Here is a 19,694-nt window from a genome sequence, read left to right as displayed (position 1 = left end):
TATAATTGCTTTACAATGTTTTGTTAGTTTCTGCTATATAACAAAGTGAATCAAGCTGCGCACAGTTCCTCCAGCCTGAGGACAACGGCTGCCTGGGTCCCAGGAAGCACAGTGCCCAATCTGAGCTTCTACTCTAGGTGGGCACCCTCACAGCCTTGTCCCTCAGGGCCCGGCTAAGGCCTGGGTTAGAGCCTTGTGGAAGGTCTCTGGGCAGGGCTAGGGGGGCCTAAAGGATGTAGATTGCCACGTGGATGTGGCACAGGGGGTGCAGTCACCCTGCTTCTCTGGTTGTGTGAAGACTGCAGAGCATGCAGACAGACCTCTGTTGTGGCTGTTCAAGAAAAATACCCAGGAGCACCCAGTGAATTTATGGACTAGTGAAAGTAATGGCCATTTATTGAGCACCTGTGAATCAGGTGCCACCAGGAGGCAGCACAAACTTGTTTTGTGATCTCACTCTCAGTGCCTGCAGTCATTCCATCACTTCCTAAGGCACTGTTACCCATCTGAACCAGTAACCAGCAGCCTTCTGTTTCCCCAAGAATCTTCCTGTAGAGTGTATATGTTGATAAGGAAGCATCAAAGCCAATATTTTACCAGTTTTACAAGCTACCCCCATTTTCAACCATTAGCTCAAAAAAGGAAGTAATGAGATCAAAACCATTCAGTGAGACAGACCTATCAAGGATTTTAAAGGCTTGATGGTTATTTATCAAGATCCTGGATTGAGAAATCGATGCGTGGATAAGTTTTTGACTTGATTTTTGAACAGAATATCATTCTTTCCCCCAAACGTTATCAATCATGAGGTTGGAAGAATAGAAGAAATCAGAGTATGTCACATGTAGTAAGGCCGTGTGGCTGACAGGGTCTTGGTGCTCGGGCCGGGTGTCAGGCCTGCGCCTCTGAGGTGGGAGAGCCGAGGTCACGACATTGGTCCACCAGAGACCCCCTGGCTCCACGTAATATCAAACGGCGAAAGCGCTCCCAGAGATCTCCATCTCAACACTAAGACCTGGCTCCACTCAACAATCATCAAGCTACAGTGCTGGACACCTTATGCCAAACAACTAGCAACACAGGAACACAACCCCACAGAGAGGCTGCCTAAAATTAGCAGAGAGGCTGCCTAAAATCATAATAAGGTCACAGACACCCCAAACACACCACGGGATATGGTCCTGCCCACCAGAAAGACAAGATCCAGCCTCATCCACCAGAACACAGGCACTAGTCCCCTCCACCAGGAGGCCTACACAACCCACTGAACCAACATTAGCCACTGGGGGCAGACACCAAAAACACCGGGAACTATGAACCCACAGCCTGCAAAAAGGAGACCCCAAACACAGTAAGTTAAGCAAAATTAGAAGACAGAGAAATGCACAGCAGATGAAGGAGCAAGGTAAAAACCCACCAGACCAAACAAATGAAGAGGAAATACGTGGTTTACCTGAAAGTGAATTCAGAGTAATGACAGTAAACATGATCCAAAATCTTGGAAATAGAATGGAGAAAATACAAGAAACGTTTAACAAGGACCTAGAAGAGATAAAGAGCAAACAAACAATGATGAAAAACACAATAAATGAAATTAAAATTCTCTACAAGGAAACAATAGCAGAATAAATGAGGCAGAAGAACAGATAAGCGACCTGGAAGATAAAATAGTGGAAATAACTACTGCAGAGCAGAATAAAGAAAAAAGAATGAAAAGAATTGAAGACAGTCTTAGAGACCTCTGGGACAACATTAAACACACCAACATTCGAATTATAGGGGTCCCAGAAGAAGAAGAGAAAAAGAAAGGAACTGAGAAAGTATTTGAAGAGATTATAGTTGAAAACTTTCCCAATATGGGAAAGGAAATAGTTAATCAAGTCCAGGAAGCACAGAGAGTCCCATACAGGATAAATCCAAGGAGAAACACTCCAAGACACATATTAATCAAACTATCAAAAATTAAATACAAAGAAAAAATATTAAAAGCAGCAAGGGAAAAACAACAAATAACATACAAGGGAATCCCCATAAGGTTAACAGCTGATCTCTCAGCAGAAACTGCAAGCCGGAAGGGAGTGGCAACACATATTTAAAGTGAGAAAAGGGAAAAACCTACAAACAAGGTTACTCTACCCAGTAAGAATCTCATTCAGATTCGACCAAGAAATTAAAACCTTTACAGACGAGCAAAACCTAACACAATTCACCACCACCAAACCAGCTTTACAACAAATGCTAAAGGAACTTCTCTAGGCAGGACACACAAGAGAAAGGAAAGACCTACAATAACAAACCCAAAACAATTAAGAAAATGGTAATAGGAACATACATATCGATTACCTTAAATGTAAATGGATTAAATGCTCCCACCAAAAGACATAGACTGGCTGAATGGATACAAAAACAAGACCCGTATATATATGCTGTCTACAAGAGACCCACTTCAGACCTAGGGACACATGCAGACTGAAAGTGAAGGGATGGAAAAAGATATTCCATTCAAATGGAAATCATAAGGAAGCTGGAGTAGCAATTCTCATGTCAGACAAAATAGACTTGAAAATAAAGACTATTGCAAGAGACAAAGAAGGACACTACATAATGATCAAGGGATCAATCCAAGAAGAAGATATAACAGTTGTAAATATTTATGCACCCAACATAGGAGCACCTCAATACATAAGGCAAAAGCTAACAGCCATAAATGGGGAAATCAACAGTAACACAATCATAGTAGGGGACTTTAACACCCCACTGTCAACAATGGACAGATCATCCAAAATGAAAATACATAAGGTTATGCAAAAGTCCTCAACAAAATACTAGCAAACAGAATCCAACAGCACATTAAAAGGATCATACACCATGATCAAGTGGGGTTTATCTCAGGAATGCAAGGATTCTTAGTATATACAGATCAATCATTGGGATAAACCATATTAATAAATTGAAGGAGAAAAACCATATGATAATCTCAATGGATGCAGAAAAAGCTATTGACAAAATTCAACACCCATTTATGATAAAAACCCTCCAGAAAGTAAGCATAGAGAGAACTTACCTCAACATAAAAAAGGCCATATATGACAAACCCACAGCCAACATTGTTCTCGATGGTGAAAAACTGAAACCATTTCCTCTAAGATCAGGAACAAGACAAGATTGCCCACCCTCACCACTATTGTTGTTTTTTTCTTTTTGCGGTACACGGGCCTCTCACCGCTGTGGCCTCTCCTGCTGCGGAGCACAGGCTCCGGACACGCAGGCTCAGCGGCCACGGCTCACGGGCCCAGCGGCTCCGCGGCATGTGGGATCTTCCCGGACCGGGGCACGAACCCGTGTCCCTATACGACCCAGCAATCCCACTACTGGGCATATACCCTGAGAAAACCATAATTCAAAAAGAGTCATGTACCACAATGTTCATTGCAGCTCTGTTTACAATAGCCAGGAATTGGAAGCAACCTAAGTGTACATCGACAGATGAATGGATAAAGAAGATGTGGCACATATAAACAATGGAATATTACTCAGCCATTAAAAAAAACGAAATTGAGGTATTTGTAGTAAGTTGGATGGACCCAGAGTCTGTCATACAGAGTGAAGTAAGTCAGAAAGAGAAAAACAAATATTGTATGCTAACACATATACATGGAATCTTTAAAAAAAAAGTCATGAAGAACCTAGGGGCAAGATGGGAATAAAGACGCAGACCTACTAGAGAATAGACTTGAGGATACGGGGAGGGGGAAGGGTAAACTGGGACAAAGTGAGAGAGTGGCATGGGCATATATGCACTCCCAAAGGTAAAATAGATAGCTAGTGGGAAGCAGCCGCATAGCACCGGGAGATCAGCTCAGGGCTTTGTGACCACCTAGCACGGTGAGAGGGAGGGAGACGCAAGAGGGAAGAGAGAGGGGGACATAGGTATATGTATAACCGATTCACTTTGTTATAAAGCAGAAACTAGCACACCATTGTAGAGCAATTTTGCTCTAATAAAGGTGTAAATATAAATAAATAAAATAAAATAGATAGCTAGTGGGAAGCAGCCGCATAGCACCGGGAGATCAGCTCAGTGCTTTGTGACCACCTAGAAGGGTGGGTGGGATAGGGAGGAGGGGAGGTGGATGCAAAAGGGAGGGGATATGGGGATATATGTATATGTGTACTTCCCTCCCACCCTCCCTATCCCACAAAGCAACACTTCTTGAAAACCTTGTCTGCAGTCACTCTTTCCATTTGCTTACCTCCAATTCTCTCCGAGCCCACTGCAATTGAGCTTCCATTGCTCATTGTTGCCATTCTACTGACAAGTAGCTCTTGCTACAGTCACCAGTGACTTCCATATTGCAGTGGCCACTTCTCTGTTGTTATTTTACTTGACCTCTTAGCAGTTTTCAATAAAATTGACCATACCCATCTTGAAACGTACTCTCTTAGCTTTCATAACCCCACACACCCTCCTGGGTTTCCTCCCACATTCTGGCTACTTTCTGTCAGACTGCTTTGTAGGCTCCTCTTCCTTTTCTCAGTCCTTCTAAATATTGAGTATTCTGCAGTACCCACTGCCCTGTCTACATTCTCTACCTAAGTGATCATATTCAGTCCCATGGCTTTAAATATAATCTAGATGTAGGCAAGTCACAAATTTATGTCTCTAGCTCTGACCTTTCTCTTGAGCTGTAGGCTCAGTGTCCAGCTTCCCACCATGTCTAAGAAACATCTCAAACTTAACATGACCATCACAGAACTCTTATTTTTCCCGCCAAAGCCTAATTTTCCGCATCTCAGTATAGTAGGGTCGTGAGATGTATCTAGCTGCTCAAGAAGAAAATGAGTCATCCTAGGTTCCTTCTGTTTTCTGCCTTCTACTCCCAATCCAAGTCCTGTTGACCCGCACAGTTGGAAGACTGAATAAGATGATATATATAAAATGCCTATTATAATGCGTAGCCCATAAAAAGAAATAGTCGCTATTATTTATTATTATATTTAATATATAATAATTATGTAAAATTTTAACTTCCATAGTACCTACACTTGGTTAGAGTTTTTGATGCTTTTTTTTTAAACATCTTTATTGGAGTATAATTGCTTTACAATGGTGTGTTAGTTTCTGTTTTATAACGAAGTGAATCAGCTATACATATACATATGTCCCCATATCTCTTCCCTCTTGCGTCTCCCTCCCTCTCACCCTCCCTATCCCACCGCTCTAGGTGGTCACAAAGCACCAAGCTGATCTCCCTGTGCTATGTGTTTGCTTTCCACTAGCTATCTATTTTACATTTGGTAGTGTATATATGTCCATGCCACTCTCTCACTTTGTCCCAGCTTACCCTTCCCCCTCCCCGTATCCTCAGGTGATGCTTTTTTTAAGTTGCCGGAAAATCTGCTTTTGGATCATGGTAACACAGTCCCTACATGCCTGTTACGTGTAGGCACCTGCAGGATTTTTTTGCCTTGTCTCTTTCTTAGAGATGCAGCAATCTCTTGAGTTTGTTTTAAAACAAATCCATAATGACTTAATAAAACAGAAAACTCACTTTAAACTTACAGGTGAAAGTACTCACTTTCTAGGGATCCCCTTTTTAATATTTCAGTGCCTAGGAAATGGTAACTCCTTGATGACTGTAGTTAGTTCCCTGCTTTTTTTGCCTCTTAAGCCTCTCTCAACTCACCCAATCTGTTTTCTGTTCCTGTTATCCTATTGATTTTGCCATTCATAAGGCCAAGTTTAATGGCCTCTCTTTGGTTCTCGTTATACTTATGAAGATTAAATGTGAAAATCTTTTACTTCACTATAAACAAAAAGCACATCTTAAACTGTAAAGTAAATGTTTCTTACTAATACTGACACTCTGCCTCATTAGACATTGCTAATTGGCTTGTGTGTCACTAATTTCTCCTGGTTCTTCCATCTCTCTTATCTTTCTTAATCTCTTTTGCTTATTCCTCCTCCTCCTCTGCTCATTACTTAAATATTGGTGCTTCCTCAAAATTGTGTTCTTAGCGCTCCTCTTCCCGCATCTTAAATGATGAGGTTTTCTTATCTTTTTTGTTTGTTGGTGGGTGGGACCCTATCCCTACGTTAATTTTACAAGAACCAGCAAACAGTGTAACACAGACACCATAGGAAATGACTACAATGTGAAGAAAAAAATTTTTTTCTTGAGGTTTATACAGGCCTTTAGCATTCTTAAATTCTAAAAGTAGAGAAAGTAATTTTTATGATCTGAATATTTGTGCATCTTTCTTACTGTCACACAATTAGAAATTTTTTACCTCCTTTACCTCCTATAAATTAGGGATTTCCTGCCACCTGGTGTTCAGAAAGGACACTGTAATTGGTAGGAACTCACAGTCCCAATAGTACTAAAAGCTAATACGCTAGATTACAAAAATTTTCTACCAAAACGAAAAAACATCCAATAGACTTAATATCCAAAGAAACTAAAATGACTCATGAGAACGTCTTTGTCTTCGCTTTTGTCCTTTCTCCTGTTTGGGTATATACTGTCCCTCAATCTCTCCGCCCCAACCACTCCTATTTATCTCTCGTTCTTCTTTCAGAATGAAGTAATACATATATACAGGTTAAAATGTCAAAGAGTTCTACAAACTTTATAATAAAAAACAATATTCCTATGCCATATTCCTTCACATTGTCAGTTCCTACTTCTCAGAAAGAGCAATTTTTAATTCTTTTAGCTGCTTTTTCTGACATGCCTCCACATTTCTAAATAACTGTTCTTTCTTGATTTTTTAATTCTATGTATTCTCTTTTTATCCCTACAATAAAAGATGAAGATTTACCTCTCTAAGGGTCACACCGTTATATTCTTTCCCAAACAGACCTTCTCATTCTTTTCAATGTGGATAGGCTAAGCATGTTCCACATCTTTAAGTTGTGCTTCCTTTTTGATTCACAGTTCTGTCTTTAAATAATTTCTTTCTTCTTGCATTTTACTATAAGCAGTCAAGAGAAACCAGGCTGCTCCTTCAACACTTTGCTTAGATATTTCCTCAGCTAATTTTGTTACTCACAAGTTCTACCTTCCACAAAACACTAGGACATGAACACCATGTCTGGATTATAAGCCTGTCACAGTTTTCTCAGAACCAAATAGGGAAAGAGGGTTGGATGGTGGGGGTAAGTGTGTCCATTTGTACAATATGTATATTTTTCTTACTCCCTCAGTTTTTCGCATGGAAACCTCACCCTCAGTTGTACACAGTATTCCCAATCCAGAGCCTCTCCGAATCTATCTTTCCAGTGAGTAAAGCTCTGGTTTTCTTCCAGGAGAGAGAATGAACAGGCACTGAGCTACCTTGAATAGAGGAGGAAGTCTGTGATCCTGAGACCTTTGACAAACTTCTAACCTGTTCCACTATATGTCGGCCCCACTTTCAGCGGGGCTCTGCAGCATGAATCAGTCTGCTGCTGGGCTTTCCTAACTGCTGATGGAGTTTTCAACTTTCTTCTGCTATGTCAGCTATCTCTCATCCACATGCCTTCCAGATTCACAATTTTATGACTCTTCTCTTTTCATCTCTCCCATTCTATGTGTCTATGTGAGTTTATGCCTGTTCTTATCCCTCTACTTTCATTTTAGTGAAGTATCAAGAGGGACTGATGATGAGCATATGTATTTAGTTAGCCATTTTTTAACTAGAATTAAGTCATGTTTATTCTTCAAGGACAAACTCAAATGTTATAACTTTTCCTGACCCCACCTACAGAGTTAATTGTTCCATCATACATATTCTCATAGCATTTTATATGTGGTTATAATAGCATTTACTATGCTTTAGTATAATTATTTTTTGAGGGACTCCTAATTATAATCCCCTTAAGAACCATCATTATATAATACTATTATATTACATAGTGTAGTTTCTTTTTCATTGTGGATTTGAAAAACTGAATTGAGCCAATAGAAATGAATTTTCATCACCTCTAGTTAGTACCTGAAATTGAGGCTTAAATGGTCTTTTAAAACATTCCTATTTGACTTTGAGGGGCCTTGAAATAGTGTCTGAATATACTGCCGTCTATGTATGTAACACCATCCCAAAGGATGTTTAACTTAAGACACTCTGCAGCCAGGCTTATTGTTAACTTGAGATTGAGAATACTTCTGTCTCAGCCATATAGCCAACTTTGAAAATAAGAAGCAGGTTTGCTTGCAGAGAAGGGTGATGTGGTCAAAGAAACAGTACTCATTGGTTATGTGGAATATGTCATACTCTGCTATAGTGACAGAGAAGATCCAAGAATGTGATAGTTTTAAGGCATCACAGCTGATCAACAGTATCAAAATCCAAGTACAAATAAACGATTTTCCCTGGAAAAGGGAAATACTAAATTCCACTCTGTGCCAAATAATATGCTAGGCCCTTTACATTATGATCTCAGTTTTACAGTTGAGGGATTTGAAGCTCAGAAAGTCTAAGGTCAACTAAAATCCTTTTCTGAGCACCTTCCTTCTTATGCTAAATGCCCTTCCTCTGTGCTATTATTGTACCCTGAATATATCTTTATCTTAACACTTATCATATTCAAATGACACCGTGTTTATTTATCTATCTCCCCCATTGGACAGCTCCTCAAGGGTAGGAACAGGGTCTTATTCTCCAATACAAGGTCTTGAACAAGAACTCTCTCAATAAATGTTTGTTGGACTGCAGATCTGAGCTCAGAATTCAAGCCCAAATCTGTCTTGTTCATCATCACAGGCATATATCCAGATATCAAGATAGTCACTCTGCTTTAAGAAACCTTTGGGAAGGAAAAATAAGCATTTCTGAAAACTTTAGCAGATTTGGTTTGGGGGCTGGTTTTTTTTTTGCAATGTGTGGGCCTCTCACTGTTGTGGCCTCTCCCGTTGCGGAGCACAGGCTCTGGACGCGCAGGCTCAGTGGCCATGGCTCACAGGCCCAGCCGCTCCACGGCATGTGGGACCTTCCTGGACCGGGGCACGAACCCGTGTCCCCTGCATCGGCAGGCGGACTCCCAACCACTGCGCCACCAGGGAAGCCCAGGGGCTGGTTTTTTTTTAGATTTGGTTTTTTATATTGAGAAAAGCTGATATTTTGGAAACTTTTCCTACCAACAAAAAATGGAAGAAAAGAGTAAACTGAAAAATTAAGGCTTAGACATACATCAAAGGAGAGATGTCAAGAATGTGGGTTGCTTTCTTTTCCAGGGGCGTTATGGGTGTGCATCATTTTAAATCCACATTGCAAATTGGAGGAAAAATGCTGTTGGCTGCAGCAGCTGCAGAAGTGGAATGACCTGGATGTCTGTCCCCTGGAGGATGGGAACTATGGGCATGAGCTGCCCAACATCACCAACGCACTTCCCCAGAATGCCAGTCACCGTTCAGGTGAGCCAGATATCATTTTAGCGTCTTCATGCCTAGAACTCCAAAAGGTCGGAGGGTAAAGCCTGAGAACAAAGGTGGCTGGACAACTTTTGGACTGTCAGAATTGTCATCCTAAATAAGAAAAGCCTGTTCTTTTGTTTGTCTTGAAATGCCAAACCTTAAATAAGGGTAAGCTTGTATCTTTGACATTGAGGATGCTGTCCTTTTCCACATCTAGAGTGTCCTTACAGTGCCCAGCATAAATTCCTAGAGCCCTCTTCATGAATCCTCTTCAAGTTTTTCATGACTAATGGATCTTGGCCTCAGTTGGGGTTGGTTTTAGCTCAGAAGACGTACCTCAAGGGAATGATAGAAGACCTGGGAGAAAAAAAAAAAAAAAACAACTTAAAAAAATGTCCTGACAGTTGCCTTTCTTACTTACTTTTCTCTGTTTTCCTCAAATTTTTATACAGCAGATTTCTAGGAGGGGGTCATCGTTCCGAGATATGGCTAGGACTCTTGCTCCATTTTAAGACAAATCCAGTACAGTGATATTGTACCCTCTGCCTTTTGAGCCCACTGACCAGGTATCACTGGACATCGACATTCACATCAGCTTTAGTTCATCTAACTCAGGCCATTTGCTGTTGGCAATTGATTGCTCTTTAGCCCATGGGGATCCTTTATTGGTAGATTTTATCAGACATTGATTTTACATGTCCTCCCTTTTATTTTAAGTGATAAATCTACTGATATTTTTAACCTCTAGGAGGAAATCACTTAAATTATTGTTTTTGCTTGGTCTTCGTCTACTGTACCATAATTGATTATCAGTGTATTTAAGGCAACCAAGGTAATGAGAGATGAAAAGCCTACAGCTTTGCCACTTGAAGCTACCCTTTGCTGGCATTCATCTAACCTCCACAACACAGGAATCTATCCTTTTAGTATTGACTTTGGTTTGGTATAGAGAGAGTCACATGTGTATAAACACATGCCTCCAGTCTGGCAGTTTCTTCCTTGTCACAGTATACTGGTGACAGTATATTTGAGAATGTTGTTTTCTCTTAAGTCTTCTCAAGCTGTGGCTGATTTATCTCTCACATCTCTTTACCTTTGGGCCTGATGGAGCAATAGGCATCCTGCTTAGTCTTCATTGCCATTTCTACATCATTGTCCTACCCTCCTTCCTAAAATACCCCCCAGCTTTAAAGTCAGTGCTGTTAAAATATGCTGTCTGCTGCCCTCCAGGTTTTGGTCATTTGACCTCTGGGGCAGGCCCCCTCATTCCTTGAAGATTTTTGGTTACTGGCTCACTAACACTACTCTCTGCCTCTACTTCTGTCATGATTCTTGATCATTTAAATAGCCACATAGATGGTACTTTCAGTATTCTAGTCTTTCAGTTCTTTGACCTCCTGTCTTTTAATAGTCTATCTTCTATCATAACTTAGCTATGCAACCCCAAGATCATACCCCAAAGCTTGTCATTACCAATAACTACACCTTCTTCATAGTCGCAATTTCAAGCAGCTCTAATTAGCACCACCAGTCTTACTAGGTTATTTTCTCTGGTATTCCAGTTCCAGTAATTCTTTGACCCACTAGGAATTTTGATCCTATCACTTTTTCATTCTTGTGGTAGCCTCATTTTCCTTCTTATCCCGATTAGATTCCTTGGTGCCTCATTGTAATCACTACCTTGCATACATACTCAACCCCCTCGTTCCCTTAGTTACACTCACATAGCAAAACCCTAACCTTAGTAGTCCAGTCTAACTTTCTAGTTACTCGGTGCTCACACCCACACAGCTGAACATGGAGAGAAACATGACTATGATAACTGGTCTTGTCTTAAGTTTATGACCACTAATCTCAGGTGGGTCCATAGTATTGTCCAGACATCAACTATATTTCCCTAGTCTATGCCTTCTTTCAGTCTTCTAAATTACTATTTCACACCATCTTTTCCTTAAAACTTTCTATACTTTCTCCCCATCCTCACTTTCATCCTGAAGACTTGCTTCCTGTTCACTGAGAATATAGAAGCAATCAGAAGGGAATTTCCAAAACTCTATCACCACATCTGCTTCTGTCTCTACCCATCTACTCTGCCTCTTCTGCTGTTTTTGTTTGTGCTTCTGTCTAAGTCCAAACCCTCCACTTGTTCTTGAGATCTTATTCCTTTAATCTAGGACATCACCCCAGGAACTATCTCTACTCTCTCCTGTGTCACACGTTTTTGTGGATTATTCCTCTGAGTATACAAGCACATTGTTTTATCTTTCATCCCAAAGCAAAACAAAGCAAAAAACATTCTTGTTGACCTCACATGACTCTCTGTCTACCACCTTGTTTCTCTGAGGTAGTAGAAATAAGTGGTAGAATTAAGAAAAATGCTCAGAAGAATATTATATATTTATCTTCTCTACTTCTTCTGCTCTTATTCTCTCTTCAACTCATTCCAGTCAGGCTTTCATCCCTTCAGTACTGAAACATCTCTTGTACTGGTCACTAACGCTAACCATTGCTAAATCTAGTTCTCAGTCAGAATCTTACTTGACCGATCAGCAGTATTTGTCACAATCGATCACTCTCTCCTTCAAGCACCTTATTTCCAAGACACTACTCTCTTGGTTCTCCTCTTCATGGGCCCCTCCTTCTCAGTCTCCTTTACTGTCTCCCCACCACTTCCCAACCTAAAATGCTAGAGTACCCAGGGCTCAGTTATCAAACCACTTCTCTTTCTATATTTACTCCCCTGGTAATTGCATTGTTTTAATAATCATCTATATACTAACAACATCCAGATTTATATCTCTTGCCCAGACTTTTCCTCTCAACTCCAGATTTACATGTTCATCTACCTTTTTGATGCTTCAGCTTAGATATTAATAGGATCTCAGTAGGATTTCTTACCCCTCTAGCCCCACCCAGACCTGCTCCTCCTGCAGTCTTCCCTGTCTCCATATATGACAAGTCTATCTTAAAAACCTTGGAGTCATCCTTGATTCTTCTCTTTCTCATCCCAGATCTAATCCATGAGCAAATCCTATTACCTTTACCTTCAAAATATATCCAGGGTTCATTTACTCTCATCACCTCCACTGCTTATTACTCTGAACAGATTACCATCATCTTTCACAAATTATTGCAGTGGCCTCCTAACTGCTTCCATCATAAAGTCTGTTCTCAATACTGCTGCCAGTTGTCCTTTTAAAATGCAAATCAGATCATATACCTTCAATGGCTCAATGACCTCCAGTGACTTCTCATTTGTGCCTCATGGCCCAGAAGGCCCTCCATGGTCTGGTTTCCTAGTATCTCACTGGCCTCATCTCCTATGACTTTCCTGCTTATTTACTCCATTCTAGGTACACTGGCCTCCTCACTACCCTCAAACACTCCAAATATGTTCCCACCAGTAGCACTTGCTGTTCCTTTTGCCTAGGATGCTCTTCCCGTAGTTATATCTGAGGCTTGCTCTTCAGTTCCTTCAGGTCTCTGTTCAAATGTTACCTTATTAAAAACCATGCTATATAAAACAATAACCCCCACCCAATACCAACTTGCCTTTCTCCCTAACTTTGCTTTAGTCTCTTCCTTAGCACTCATAACCATCTTATATATTTACTATACTATACATTCATTTAACTGTCTCTCCCCATTTGAATATAAAGGTCCATGAAGCCAAGGACTTCTTATATCCTCAATACCTAGAACAGTACCTGCCATGTAGTATAGGAAGTCATTATTTGCTGACTTCATGAAATACAAAACATATTGGGAGCCTAATCCCCACTGTGGGCTGAGCAGACCCACGGTGGATTCTCAGTTTAACGGGAGAGGGGCTCCGACTGCACCCAGTAGAAGGGTCGCTGTGCTTCAACTGAGGGGTGACATGAAGGAGAAGCAATTTCAGTAAATATTGTCAGTGCTATTCTGATTTAATCCTCTGAGCCTGCACTCTAAGGAATATACAGGTTTCTGAAGAGATGACCAGATTCCAAGGACTTTTGCTTAGTAGATGAATATGTTCATTTCTTTCATGTTCAGTCTGAATCCTCTGACTTTCCCTCCCAGTATTTTTGCACAGGCTCAGTAGATGCACAACTCATTTGGGCATCTCTGGAAATACCTGTATTTCAGTTCTTGATTCCAAAATACTTTCAACTGTTCTTAGTCTGGCAGAGAGTTAAATGATCGTTTATGTTTTTATTTCCTTAAATATCACTTCCATGAGTCCTTCTATATCCACATTTTATGATTGTATCTTCCATTTGGTCTTCCTACACACCACCCTGAAGAATTGAGCTTACTTTGTCTACTGTTTCCCTGCAGCCCTTTTCCTGAAGAGAGATGGCATGGTAGGACTCCAGTGAGAAAACAATTTAGTCTTTTGTCAGCATCAATTTTTCTTCTGGGAGAACAAGGTTGTAAGCTTGCAGACACTAGTGTGATAAAGATACCAGAATACACAGGGCTTCAGCTCTTTTTCAGCTTTTATATCAATGTCACAGAAGTACTTAGTCTGATGTGGGTCATGCTGTAAAAGAAACAGGTTATGGGTTGGCCAGGGACATTACCTAGCTGCTTCTCTGTTCCTCTGGCTTCTATAGAAGCAGTTTGTATCCTCATAATTGAGCAGCTGAGCACCACTGTCCCTCCTCTCTTTCATGTGGCTCTGGGTCCTAGGAGAAATTGGTCTTCAGCCATAGATATATGTAGAAAGGTTTTCCCATAGAGGGCACAGACACACTAAAAGCTATCCAACAAAGAAGCAACACAATGAACACCCAGACAGATGGCAGAGTGACTGCTGTCACTAACTGTACACTATTCTTCTGCCATTCCTCCCACCCTGAAGAAGACACAGGAGCTAGAGCTTCAGATTACCCATCATTGAACTGCTGCATTTCTTTCTTTCCCCAGATTCTTTATCCAGACCAAGACGGACAGTGTTCACTAGAGCCATCGAGGGCCGTGAATTGCATTGGCAGGACAGCCACTTACAGCGAATAATCAGCAGTGATGTATATATAGCTCCTGCCTGCCAGCAGGAAAGTGAGAGACTACTCTTTAATTCCCAAGGCCAGCCACTGTGGCTTGGTAAGTGTACCTGTCCTACTCTCAGAATTTCAGAGCCCTCTCTCACCTCATGCCAAGCTTGAGTGAGCCATCTGCATAGGTACCAGCAACACAACTACACTTGGGACAGTCTTCATACAGATCTTCTGGGGCCTTGACTAGGGCCTCAGGGTATTTATGTGTAGCTTGGGCAATTTGCATATGTACAAGTGAGGTACAGTAACCTCAAATAGAGGGATTTATATTGTTTCCTAAGTTTGGGGAGGGGAAAGGAGTTAGTAAATCTGAAAGAGTACTAACAAAATCATTAGACATTAGTTCACAGGCTCTCTTAGTCAGCAGTTACTGAGCAACATTGTAATCTACTCTGAAATTACATGTTTTGCTGAAAAGGCATGAACTTTGAAACTTAAATTACTCTGTACTAGTAGCTAAGGCACTATCTGCATTTGTCACCAAGCTGTCTTCCTTTCCTCATTCCTTCCGTCATCATAACAGAATAGAGCTGTTCCATTGTGAGTTTAAACCCTCCTCTAGCCTCTGTCAATCTGTTCTTGACTTTATTACAGAATGCCCATTCCAAACTAGACACTTTTAAAAAATACGCATTTTCTGAGTCTTAACGACAATTGCGTACATTTTTATTATCATCTCCCAATTCCCTACCTCCATCCCTCACCCCATATCTTTGTCTTTCACAAGATCTTGCTGAATCCACCTGAAATTCCCTTTGATTATATTTCTTCTTCTCTGATCTAACACTTCTAAAACATATACATAACAAGCATGAGAAAAAATATAACCTCATTAATAAACAAAGATGCAAATCAAAACAACACTGAATTATCATGTTTCAATTGTCAAATAGTCAGAAATTTTATAAATAAAGGTAATTAGGTTTTGGTAGAGGAGAGGTTATACGTAGGAGAGGTAATCTCATATACTACTGGTAGGAATGTAAATGCTTAAAACATTTCAACAACATTTATCAAAAGCCTTTAAAATACATCATAGCCCTTGATCCAGGAATTCTACCTCTAGGAATTTATCCTGAGCTATAATTAACTAAGAATATGCATAAAGTTATGGGGCTTATTAGAGCATGGAGGTATAATGTACAGAAGAGAAAAATTGGAAGCAATCTAAATGTCCAACAATAGGGGATTGATTGACTTAATGGATAGTATGTATATTCAGTGGAATGATATGTAATCATTTTTAATGTTATAGAAGTGTATTTAATATGGGAAAATATTTACAATATGTTATTAAGTGGAAAAACCTAGTTACAAAACAATAATTAAAATATCCCATTTTTATTAAAATTAAATAGAAAAGTCTGGATATATATTTTTTTCATAAAATGAAATATGAAACTAGAAATAATGGTTATCTCCAATCTTTATTTTGTTTTATCTATATTTTCAAATTTTCCATAACTATTTGTATAATTTTTAATGTTATCTTAAAAGAAATCACAAAATAAACCGTAAATCTCATTATAATCACTTCCCCATTTATAAGCCTTTGGTAGTCATTTGTTATACCTAAGGTAAATCCAAACTCCTTAGTATGGCATCCAAAGCTCTTAACATCCCAGACTCTACCTTTCCAGGCTATCTCTAGCCACATAACCTAACTCCACACAGAACTATTTGCCGTACTCTGAAGATGTTATCTAGAATACTTTTTATGCTTTTACTTATATGCCTCTGTTTATATGTTATATATAAAGGCAACCAGGAATGCCTTTCCCTGCTTGTCTACATATTTAGAATATTACTTGCCCTACAAAGGATATAGTTCAAATATTATTTTCTTTCTGTGTATATTTCTATCATGTCATTTCTTTTCAACTGTTTTATAATGATATGTTTATGTATCATTTGTGAGCACTTTGAGGAAAGTGACCATTTCTTATTCATCTTTGTAGCTGCTTTGCCCAGCATGCTACCTGGCATTTAATAGTTTCTCAGGAAGCGTAGGATTAATAAACAAATGAGGCCTTTCCCTCTATAAAGGCAGTTTGTTGATACATTGCCTTCCTGTAGTACATGTTCACAAAGAGGTACAACATTTTATTATCCTAGTTCTTTGTCCCTTTCTACACCAAACCACTACACTGGGGCTGCAGGGTGTCTCCTTGGAGGTAGTACGTGTGACTTATTCAACTTTCTATCCCTAAAAGGTAAGATACAATTTCTGGTACACAGTAGATGTCAGGTTGAATTTGAGGAACTGAACTGAATACAGTCTCCCTTTGTCAAGCATGAATTTTCCTGATTTGAAAATTTAACTCAATCAAAATATTTTCTTCTCATCTGGTAGAGCATGTGCCTACAGCCTGTGCTCGGGTTGATGCCCTGCGTTCCCATGGTTACCCAAAAGAGGCCCTCAGACTCACAGTGGCCATTATCAATACTCTGAGGTTGCAGCAGCAACGGCAGCTGGAAATCTACAAGCATCAGAAGAAAGGTATAGTGATCAAGAGCCATCTTAACTCCTTAGGCTGAGGCTGATGAGGACCCTCAGGGGCTGCAAGGCCTAGTACTTAATTTTCATTAAGTTTCCTGGTGTTACAGCGGCTAGGGGATTCTAGGTCATTCTCCTTGCTGTGTGGAGTGCCTCACTTTACCTCTATGAATATCAGTTTTCTTATCTGTAAAATGGGAATAATAATGCTGGCCTGCCTCTCTCACAGGACAGTTGAATCCACTAAGATCTGGTATGAGAAGATCTGTAAAGCTGTATCTACATATGTGTGCTGTCAGCAGGCAGCCTAAATGCACACCACATGCCTCAGAGCTGGATGATGAGCTTGTGACCAGTCTCATCAACCCAGAGCAAGACAGTGAGGGAAGCTTTACTTTGAGTTTCAGGGCCAGTGTCTGAAAGAGACTGGTGAAGAGACTAATGGAGAGACCGGGCAGGGACAGAGAGCAGTGTGTCTCTTTCACTCTCTGAAACCTTGACCTGCTTGTTTCCAGAACTGTTGCAGAGAGGAACCACAACGATCACAAACCTAGAAGGCTGGGTGGGCCACCCCCTGGATCCCATTGGCTGCCTGTTTCTCACTTTGACTGAGGCCTGCCGCCTGAATGATGATGGCTATCTGGAAGTGTCAGGTACAGGGGTCAGCCCAACGCAAGCTGAAACTGCCCTTGGGAGCTCTCTTCTCCTCCATGACAGAGGCTGTTTTACCCCTCTTGCAGCCTTTTGGTCTCTTATCCAAACTGGACCTCCCCTGAGAGGTTTTCTTGGGATTGCTCTCTTTCCCACCTTCCTTTCCCACTCTGTGGACTGGCCCTGTCCTACTCACCCATTTTACTGTGCCAGCCTCAGTCTTCCTTTGCTCCTCTCACTTCCCTACCGTGTGAATGCCTAAAGAGTAATCCAAGGGGAATAAGAAGGGCTAGGGGGATTTGAGGAGTCAGAGGCCAAGTAGTCCTCAGAGTCTGGAAGGGGGAAAAAACTTCCATCAGCAGTGTGTATACCTTGCGTAATACTCTCATGTTCCCCTTGAACATTCTCCTTTATGGTGGTTTTGTACCAAATTTACAAAACAGAAATAAAAGAGAAGTAATTTAATAAAGTCTCAAAGTAGCAAGGACTTGAGACAGAACTGATTCTTCTTTCCTTTATGCTATCACTGTATTGTATACATACATCTGTTACGGTATTTAGCACACTGCATTACAATCTGTTTACAAGTAAGTATCTCTTACTAGACTGTCAGGTCCCTGAACGCAGAAATTATGACTTATCATTGTGATCCTAGCACTTAGGGCAGTAACTCCCATTTAATAGTCTTCCATAATTATTTACCAGATGGAGGAAGGGGAAAGGAAAGAAATTAAGACTCTGGCTTTTACACCTGTGCTCTCCTCCTGAAACTTTGAACCCAAAGGTGGACCATATAAAGTACTAATAACATAAAAGTTGCAAATGTCACAAAAGTAATAGTTTAACTGGATGGATTTGGATTTCTGTGGGTAGAGATTGGGGGGGTGGCCCCAATGCAAGGTAGGGGCTACCCCATCTTCCCTCTGATCCCCTGAAAAAGGACTCATCATCTTTGGTCTGTTTCATCTGTACAATGACACTTACATCTTGAAAACCTGAAGTTGTACTTGGGGTTTATTTACCATAGACATACACTTAGCTCCTTCCACATACCAGGCCCTGGAGATGCCTCAGGCAGTAAGATAAAGTCTCTTTCCTTTAAGGTTCTTACATTCTAGTGAAGAGACAGACACAAAAATAGTTAATTAGTATTACATAACATTCTAGCAAAAGATTAGTATGATTGTATTCTTCCCCAGCTGGCCTAGCCAGATAATGCATTAGGAAGGAGTTAGGAATCTTTGTAACCCTGTATAACCTTTTTTCAGTATATTTGTCTTACTGTTCTGGTGTTTGACTCAGCTTCCCTGTGTTAGCTCTTGACCAAGCTGTATTCCAAAGTGTGGGGGGAAGAGAGGCAGAAAAATCCATGGGGCCTGACCTACTGAATCCGGTGCCCTGTTGTCCTCAGATATGAATGAAAGCAGAGCCCCTGTGTACCAGCATGTGCCTGTGGCTGCAGACTGCCCAGACAGCAGTGAGTCCTACCTGTCATTGGCTATGGAAGTTGCTCTGATGGGGATGGGTCAACAGAGGGTGATGCCTGAAGGCCTCTACGCACAGGACAAGGTGTGCCGTAATGAGGAGCAGCTCCTGAGTCGACTCCAGGAGCTGCAGCTGGATGATGAGCTAGTGCAAACACTGCAGAAGCAGTGCATCTTACTCCTGGAAGGTAAGCAGAGAAGGGGCTATTGTCACCGAGTCTTAGGCCTGTGACTCTGGGTTCCCCTCTTTAACAGAGCACAGATATAGCAACATTTTTGACGTTAAAGTATAGTGAAGGTTCTTATGGCTAGCAAACACATGTGGGATCCTAAGGCTCAAGTCCAGGCAGACAAATAAAAGCATACAGATAAATAACTGGCTGGCTTATCTTCTTCCTGCAGGAGGCCCCTTCAGCGGTCTGGGAGAAGTCATCCACCGAGAGAGTGTTCCCATGCATACCTTTGCCAAGTATTTGTTCTCAGCTCTACTGCCTCATGATCCAGACCTGTCCTATAAATTAGCCTTACGTGCCATGAGGTGGGTAGCCCTTTCCTAGCCCAAATGCCTCCACTAAACCAGAAGTCTCAGATGTTCTTTTTCTTTGTTTATCTCACTTTCTTCTCT

The 19,694-nt window shown here is 40.8% G+C and overlaps 1 protein-coding gene across 1 annotated transcript in view; it reads left to right on the top strand.

Annotated features, from left to right (window-relative positions):
- Positions 1-19,694, top strand: part of ZSWIM5 (zinc finger SWIM-type containing 5) — a 68,899-nt gene that overhangs the window by 23,526 nt on the left and 25,679 nt on the right. Inside the window, exons 4-9 of the mRNA XM_024762922.1 lie at positions 9,216-9,395; positions 14,307-14,483; positions 16,791-16,937; positions 17,450-17,587; positions 18,997-19,257; positions 19,472-19,607. Coding sequence (XP_024618690.1) covers positions 9,216-9,395; positions 14,307-14,483; positions 16,791-16,937; positions 17,450-17,587; positions 18,997-19,257; positions 19,472-19,607 — 1,039 coding nt within the window. The remainder of the gene's footprint in view (positions 1-9,215; positions 9,396-14,306; positions 14,484-16,790; positions 16,938-17,449; positions 17,588-18,996; positions 19,258-19,471; positions 19,608-19,694) is intronic.

Source organism: Neophocaena asiaeorientalis, unplaced genomic scaffold, assembly GCF_003031525.2.
Source record: "Neophocaena asiaeorientalis asiaeorientalis breed wild unplaced genomic scaffold, Neophocaena_asiaeorientalis_V1.1 scaffold645, whole genome shotgun sequence".
Lineage (NCBI taxonomy): Eukaryota > Metazoa > Chordata > Mammalia > Artiodactyla > Phocoenidae > Neophocaena > Neophocaena asiaeorientalis.
Note: the sequence above shows the minus strand (reverse complement) of the source record. Positions and strands in the feature narration are given on the sequence as shown.